Source organism: Oncorhynchus clarkii, chromosome 20 (assembly GCF_045791955.1).
Source record: "Oncorhynchus clarkii lewisi isolate Uvic-CL-2024 chromosome 20, UVic_Ocla_1.0, whole genome shotgun sequence".
NCBI classification, from domain to species: domain Eukaryota; kingdom Metazoa; phylum Chordata; class Actinopteri; order Salmoniformes; family Salmonidae; genus Oncorhynchus; species Oncorhynchus clarkii.
This window is the reverse complement of record NC_092166.1, coordinates 74,952,760-74,960,491: the sequence shown is the minus strand read 5'-3', so window position 1 is coordinate 74,960,491 and position 7,732 is coordinate 74,952,760. Positions and strand designations below refer to the sequence as shown.

General features: G+C 41.2%; 1 protein-coding gene across 1 annotated transcript; it reads left to right on the top strand.

The window, feature by feature from the left end:
• The first annotated feature begins 4,650 nt into the window (after positions 1 to 4,650).
• LOC139375686 (homeobox protein Nkx-2.5-like) lies at positions 4,651 to 7,732 on the top strand. Its single transcript, XM_071117493.1, has 2 exons — positions 4,651 to 5,336; positions 6,457 to 7,732. The coding sequence occupies exons 1-2, from the start codon at positions 4,967 to 4,969 to the stop codon at positions 7,092 to 7,094; spliced, it is 1,008 nt and encodes a 335-aa protein (XP_070973594.1). The 5' UTR covers positions 4,651 to 4,966; the 3' UTR covers positions 7,095 to 7,732.

The following is a 7,732-nucleotide window of genomic DNA, read 5'->3' as shown; positions in this document are numbered from 1 at the left end:
GTGCTAACATGTGGAAGTTGGCCAGGTGGGATGACTGGCACTTCATCATACCTTGTTGAGCTACATGTAACTCTATATTTTATGAATGTAATTATGTCTGTATAATTATCTTAATTATGTCTGTGTAATTGTCTTAATTATGTCTGTGTAATTATCTTAATAATGTCTGTGTAATTATCTTAATTATGTCTGTGTAATTATCTTAATTATGTCTGTGTAATTGTCTTAATTATGTCTGTGTAATTATCTTAATTATGTCTGTGTAATTATCTTATGGAGAGAGAGTGAGACACCTACTTTCGTCATTTGTGAGTTGATGTGAACTAGCGCTACTAGCTACATTGCAAATGAAATAAATGTACTTGCACTGTTTGCTGCTCCCCAGTGTGATATGATGTTTGTTCTGACGTTATTTCATGACATTTTGTATACAGCTCCTGTGCTTAATTTGGAGGAACATCTCTTAAAGATGTTTAATTGTTCTGCTGACTAACCCGTCTGTCTTTTAAGTGGTTCTTGGGCTGAAGATAGAGACATAGGAAACCTTGGGCTTGAGGTCCGTCCTTATAGGCATATGTCTTTATCTCTCAGCTCTGTCTTGCCCTGACCTCCCAGCCTAACCTCCACCTACCCGAATCATGATTGAGATGTTGTATCGGTGTGTCAATGTCACATCCACCTCAGGTCGCCTCCCGGACACCATGGCGGGTCCTTCTGGGGTTTGTTCGAGACCGGAAACAGGCTCTTCCGCCCCGTAAACACGGAGCTGAGCTCGGGACAGCGGCAGGGCTGAGGTAGCACGCAAGGAGCACTGATAAAGTTAACGGCTATTCCCTTCTCTCTGGGAAAGCTACGTTCCTAGCGGGGGGCGGGGGGCGGAGGCCCCTAAGTGGCCAGTGTGTAAATGTCTTAGTTTAGAGTTTATTAATGCCTTAGTCTGTTTTCTTTGACAGATTTATGTCTAAATCATGACCATTGGCTCTGCCAGGACGCACGTGATGAATCGAGTTTGCCTATCTGTTGAAGTTTTATTTCGATTTATAAGTCTATTATTGCAGTCATTACAATGATATCTGTAAATACAATTCACTTTGAAGTTTAATTTTGTTTAAGTTTTATTTCGATGTATATTATGGAGTCATTTTTCCAATGAAACTCTATCTTTATATATATATATATATATATATATATATATATAGAGAGAGAGAGAGAGAGAGAGAGAGAGAGAGAGAGAGAGAGAGAGAGAGAGAGAGAGAGAGAGAGAGAGAGAGAGAGAGAGAGAGAGATTTTTATTAAGAATAGTATTAGGCTAAATGGTGTAAGGACGAAATGAATAGGCCTCTTCAGAACACTTTCAATTATCTCATGGCTGCAACACAGTCTCACAATCAATTCGTGCATATATGTACAAATAACACCATTCATCCCCGCGTTTGTTTACACAAAGTTGAAAAGTGGATAATTACAATGGAATGACGTGCGTATTGGATGAAATATAAATCAAACTGTTAGCTATTTGCACGTATGACTGTAATTCGCTTTGGATAAAAGCGTCTGCTAAATGGCATTCTTTCTTCAGTCTTTCAAACCGTTGCATTAGCTGTGGTGTTTTATGTAGGCTAATGCTTTAGGCCTAATGTTGCTCGATTGTTTGTTTTTAACTTAATTATGCCGTATCTCGCCCTGCGTCCTGCGTCGTGTGTGCGTGTGTGTGTGTGTGTGCGCGCGCGCGCGTCGGCAATCTGCAGTGCTAATAACACCATTAGCAAGGTGCATTAGTGATCCGTGGCGCTTAGCTGACCAGGGAGGGCAGAGGCCGCGAGGTTGCTCTGATTGACACGATAATAGCTGTTAAACACATACATAAACAACATTAACTCGACAAAACGTGATAGAAGGACATCAAAACGAGTATAATTAACCTAAAAATCGCACGTTATAGAAATGGGACTCGTTTTTGCCCTATAGGTCAATGCAAATTAATATTTGTGTAACTCTTATGCTATTCTATTAGGCTATTGAAATAATAATATTGTTTGGTGGTATGATGAGGTATAGAGATATAAACCTAAAATCATTCGTCAGAAAGTAACCGACTTTACAGTCCAACCATGCCGCCTAGGATCCTGATGTCAGCAGTGGTGAGATAGGCCTATCTCATGATGAATTAGAAATATCTCTAGCAACCATGTCTGCCTGCCTCGCACTATTGAACACACGCCGTCAGAGCGTATTTAGGCCCGGAGAAAGGAAAATACTCGACATTATCTCTCCCATAACAGTTCACACATATTATTATCACAAACGTTATTTTGCCATGGCTTGTAAAAGTGAAGTATTACAATTGTAAATAAACAGACGGGTGTAAACCTTTGGCTCACCCGGTCGTGTTTTGGGAGTCAATAAATCCACCTAAATGCATGTGTAGGCTACATTTTCTGCGTCCCTTAAGTAGGCTAAGTTAAAATACCCATAAACATCCTCTGTTTCAGTCAGATTGCTCCACATTTTCCTTGCGGCGTAACCACATTGCAGTTAGCCAATATAGGGTAATACAAGCAACTAAAACCGTAATGGAGGACTTTGTTTTGGGAAACACAAGTGCACACGGATGGGGTTTATTGCCCTCCCCTCTCTCCCCTTGTCCTCTCTTCCCGTCTTTCCCTTCTCGATCTCTCAAATGGGCAGTTTTAAAGACATACATCTTGAGTGGCTGGGGGAGACGCTCCTCTAATCTAAACAGCACTCTGCTGATGGCGAGCGGATGGGATTATTATTGTCTTTCTCTCCCCCTTTCTCCGCATGGTTTAGGCGCTACCGGGGCTTTTGTCCCTGGCGCCTGTCCTGGCCACTGTAGACAGGCGACGAGAGGAGAGGAGAGGTGTAGCATTACAACTAATACAACATCTCTGATTGCTCTCTGGAACTACGATGACGTTTGCTCGCAGACAGTGGGACAGATATTACTGAGAAGACATATAATACACCAATACAGGCTATTAAATCGCGGTCCCTAAGCAGTGTGTGTGTGTGTGTGTGTGTGTGTGTGTGTGTGTGTGTGTGTGTGTGTGTGTGTGTGTGTGTGTGTGTGTGTGTGTGTGTGTGTTCCACTGTATTGTATCATCGTCCATGTATGGGTCTAATTGTTTATGTTGTACAGTCTAGGCCCCTCTCCTGCATCTGTCTTGAGACAGACGTATATGGTCCAAATGAGAGGACCAAGGCATTCAGAAAAGTTAATAATATTGCAAATAGTCTCAGTTGTGCTCTGTTTTCTGTCTGTCCTCGGCGAGAGGCGAGTGGAGTCAGCAGACCCAGTGGATAATATAGGGTGAGAAACTGTCAGGTCTGGATCCTGTCCACATACACATGCAGCCAAAATCTACATAATTAACTGCGTGTTTAACTTTCAGTCGTGAACCAATCAACTAGGCCAGAAACATATATTCAACACATTATTGAAATTGTTCCGATTTAGATGAGCCAATGTGTATAAGAACTTCAGAGCTATATGTTTGACTTCATCAATTCAAACGAGAAATGAATTACTCACACAAGCATGCAAAATGACAGACTGTGAAATAACAGCGTAAATGCCTGTAGACCTAATATTATTATTCATACGTATGCCTATTATTATAATTTGGATCAATTTAATATAAATACAATCTATAGGCTACGTTTCATTATCATATTTTCAACACAAATCTATGAAAAAAAAAGGAAATGTTTCTTCCAACTCTAAGCGCCGATGTGATGGAAACTAAAATGTGTTTGAATTAATGCGGGGCTTTATAGTTTGCCAGGATTCCCTTGTAAGTCTTTATTTATTTGTTGTATTAAAGTACGGAGAAAATATCAGCATTTTGTTTTTCAAAAATACGAGGTAACCCCCCCCCCCCCCCACACACACACACACACACACCCACACATGTGTGGTGTGTGGAAAGAGGGAAATGAGATTTGTAATATCTATGAGTTTGTGATGATGGGAAGAGTAGCCCTGAGAGAGATACAGTGCGTTTAAATCGGAAACAAGACTGATAGCAACAGATAATGAATGTGTCGTTAATAAGCTGTCGTTAATAACCTATCCGTATTCCTCTTATCAGCAGATACGTTTTATTAGCCTATTAAAACAGTCAAAAAGAAACAGTCTCAACCGTGCAGGCCTGCACACACACTGACTCAAATGTCTCTCTCTAGAGACACCGACACATTCGTCTTCTATTTGTATAATGAGGACGGCTGCAACTATGTTGAGTTCATTATAGTTTCATACGGTTACTATTCCATTTATACATAATTCAATGTGGACTATATGCAAACCATGATTAAAACAGGTTTCCTACCTGTCCAGATACTGCATGAAGCGTTTCTGAGGGCTGATACCAGATTCACATTATTCTAGCCTAGATCCTACTTTTTTTTTAAATGTCCAATTGAAATAACGCGATGTGTTTATTTCGGCGTAGGGATCCTGTAACATAATAAAACATTTCAATAGTTGCTACTTGATAATCTTCTCTAAACGCTAAATACAGAGAAGAGCTTGCGCCCTCGCGCCATGCAGTCACCCATCCCATTTTATCGTGACGTAACGGAGGAAAGGAGCGTCCGTCTTGGGTCCGCCAACAAAACAGAAACTGCGTCTAACCAAATCCCTCAGCTAGCTAAACACACACAGCAGCCGAGGCAGAGAGCACAGAGTAGAGAGATGAGAGCTGTCACTTCACGAAACAAGCCAGTCCTCCTTCGCATAACTCCACGAATAAAAAGCAAGGCGCAGCAATCCTTTAGGCAACTGTAGTTTTTTTTCTCAGAGACGAATAGACCCCCTTTTGGATCCGTTTACCTTCAATACCGTCTATCCAAACAAACACCTGCTTGAGGAGTTCTTTATGCTCGGATGAGCCACTTCACCAAGGGACTATAATTCCTACTTCATGTGAACGAATCGGAGCCTATGATAATAATGCTTCCTAGCCCTGTTATTTCTGCCTCCACCACGCCGTTCTCAGTCAAGGACATACTGAAGTTGGAGCTTCAGCAGCATGCTCAACAACAGCGGCTTGCCTCACACCGTGGGCCGCACCATGAGCGCTCTCACCTGGGTCCACAGCAGCACCAATACACTCTCCAGTCGCCCCCGTCTTGTATGCTGGCCGGCAGGGACAGGAACAGCCCCAGTCCCGGGCTCTCGGAAGAAGAGGAGAGAATGGCCTACCTGAGTAGTCTGACGGTTCAGGAGCGGCTGATGGAGACGGGTCTAGCCGGGGAGATATTCGTTTCAGCCGACACCAGTCTGGAGGTTGAGCAAGAGGACATAGAAGCCAGTGAGTGGGTGATTCCTGGATTACCAACATAGCCTATCCATTTAATTCTGAAAGAAAGTATTGTATTATATTATATTATTTTAGGTTCAGTAGGATTGCATTAGTCTAGGTTATCAGTCTCGTGTATTAAATTCGGTTGCATGATAATTCACCCACAAAGCACCCATAAATATAGGCCTAATTCATTCATATTTCTTCTTCCATTTAACTAGACTACCACAGACTAGACTACTTCAGTTTAACGACGATATCATCTACATACAGGGATCGTATGTAAATAAAGGATACATCGTTTTGGAGAAGAAAAAAAACGTTTTTGACAATTATGCATGACCGAATAACCAGATATAATACAATCCTAAATGATCAGTTTTATCAAATAATTTAAAGAGGCATATTTTGTTGTTGTTGTCAGCTACACACTTAGGCTACACAATGAGCTGAAATGACTAGACTAGACTACCGTATTTGTTATTGGACCAACTTTAACTAGGCCCTAATTATTTTATGTATTTACATATTGAATATCTTTGAATATTACCTAATTATTTAATGTATTTACTGATTGAATATGTTTGAATATTACCTAATTATTTAATGTATTTACATATTGAATATGTTTGAATATTACCTAATTATTTAAATTAATGTATTTACATATTGAATATGTTTGAATATTACCTAATTATTTAATGTATTTAATGATTGAATATGTTTGAATATTACCTAATTATTTAATGTATTTACATATTGAATATGTTTGAATATTACCTAATTATTTAATGTATTTAGGCCTACCCTTTATTCAGAGGATTCCATTAAGATATAAAAAAAAGAAACACATAGGACATGACGACATGAAAACAACTATATTTCAAGAACAAACATGGGTATCTGATTTCATATCCCCTTGTGGTTAATTGATATTCGTGTAATTGATTAGCAATATAATCCTCACTGCTGGTATCCAATGTCTGAATCAGTGCCTATGGGAATTATAGAAAACAGGCAACAACAGCATGTAGGCTACTGCGGACCTCAAGGATTAGGATGTATAGCACATTTCGATTAATCTGTCAAAGTTAGATGATTAAAATCCCTCTCTCCTCTATTTCTCCAGAAGCTTGTGGCGCAATGGAGGTGAGGGCTTGTGAGGAGTCCCCGCAGGCGCACTCCGACTTGGAGAGACTCCCAAAACAGCAGAGGACCCGGCGGAAACCGCGCGTGCTCTTCTCCCAGGCGCAGGTGTTCGAGCTTGAGCGGCGCTTCAAGCAGCAGCGTTACCTATCCGCCCCCGAGAGGGAACACCTGGCGAACACTTTGAAACTGACCTCCACACAGGTCAAAATCTGGTTCCAGAACAGGAGGTATAAGTGTAAACGGCAGCGGCAGGACAAGACCCTAGAAATGGCCGGACACCCTCACCATCTTCCCCCACCTAGGAGAGTGGCAGTCCCAGTGCTGGTGCGGGATGGGAAGCCCTGCCTGGCTGGATCTCAGAACTATAATACATCCTACAGTGTTGGAGCGGCCAGCCCCTATAGTTATAACGGCTATCCGGCTTATTCCTACAATAATCCAGTGTATACTAACACATACTCATGCACGTACTCTAGCCTGCCTACTATAGCACCCAACTCTACTGCTAACGCTTTTATGAATATGGGTCTGGCGAACCTGGGCGTGTCGCAATCTCAGGCCCAAACACCGCAGGGAACAGCCTGCCAAGGAACTCTGCAGGGCATTCGGGCCTGGTAGCTGAACGTGATGATCTGCTTGTTGATTAACAGTTGATCACGTCGATCACTAGCCTACAGTGTTTTTGGGATAAGGGAAAACCTGTCTGTGTCCCATGCAGCAAAATAGAAGGATTTCTCATTGAAAACCGTCACATTGAGACTCGATCATCTTGTACGAATATATTAGCTGTTTCCTCATCAACGCGGCAAAAACACGTTTTTTTAAAGTTGTTGGACTATTCCAGAGTCACTGTTGGATATAGATATATACTATGGCAACATTGCAGACGGACTAAAACGCGTACGCAACCGTGCGTAATATGGCCTTAAAACTGTTGGGTGCTTGTGAACCAAGGATGTGAATGGCAAACATTGGCAATGGTTATATCGGAGCTATTTACATCAGAAATATGACTTTACCAGTAGCCTACTTGGTCTTTACCAGTGAAAACAGTATTCTTCAACAACATAACAGAAACTCCTTAAATAAAAGACCGAACATGTGTAAGGATTATTTGTTGTTATTTCGAATTGACCATTTGCTGCTGCCTTTTTACTCACTTATTTGAGATATTCTGCACTTAAACAATGCCCGCTGCGGTTTTTAGAAAATTAGCATATATTGACAAATAAAGTGAAACATTTGGGTATCAAAAA